At 48.3% G+C, this 505-nt stretch overlaps 1 protein-coding gene across 1 annotated transcript in view; it reads left to right on the forward strand.

Annotated features, from left to right (window-relative positions):
* LOC119594811 (alpha-amylase 1-like) overlaps positions 1-505 on the forward strand; it is a 15613-nt gene that overhangs the window by 12992 nt on the left and 2116 nt on the right. Inside the window, 1 exon segment of the mRNA XM_037943902.1 lies at positions 94-325. Coding sequence (XP_037799830.1) covers positions 94-325 — 232 coding nt within the window.

Consider the following 505-nt stretch of genomic DNA (forward strand, 5'->3'; position numbering starts at 1 on the left):
TGCAAGAGTCAAGAAACAGTGAAAATTCTGGCGTAAGGGAGCTAAAACAGAAACGAGGAGAAGCATGAACCAACACGCACACCCTAAATCCAGGTTGCACAGAGGACGCGCAGACCGACGCATGCGCAGTGGGCATCGTGACGCACATGCTGGGCACCATTGACACTTACGACAAGTACAACTCCTGGCGGGTTGGCGACTACCACTTGGACTGGCACGGTGCCGAGGAGGGCCAAGGCACTTACTACGGGCTAGAGGCACTGGGAACCCCCCTGGCCTGGACCACAAACAACCCGCTCAGCCCAGCGTATCAGGAGCTCAATACGTAATTAATATCTTTATCTTTTTTAGAGAGCAAGGAGATGGAGAGGGAGGGAGACAGGTTGATAGACGGATGAATAGATAGATACAAGGTAGACAAAATACAGGTAGCACCACTTCCATTTATCTTCTCAAAAAATGAAATCTTTTCAATCTACAAATTGTAGATTGCAGAATATTCAAT

This window comes from Penaeus monodon, chromosome 34 (assembly GCF_015228065.2).
Source record: "Penaeus monodon isolate SGIC_2016 chromosome 34, NSTDA_Pmon_1, whole genome shotgun sequence".
Classification (NCBI taxonomy): domain Eukaryota; kingdom Metazoa; phylum Arthropoda; class Malacostraca; order Decapoda; family Penaeidae; genus Penaeus; species Penaeus monodon.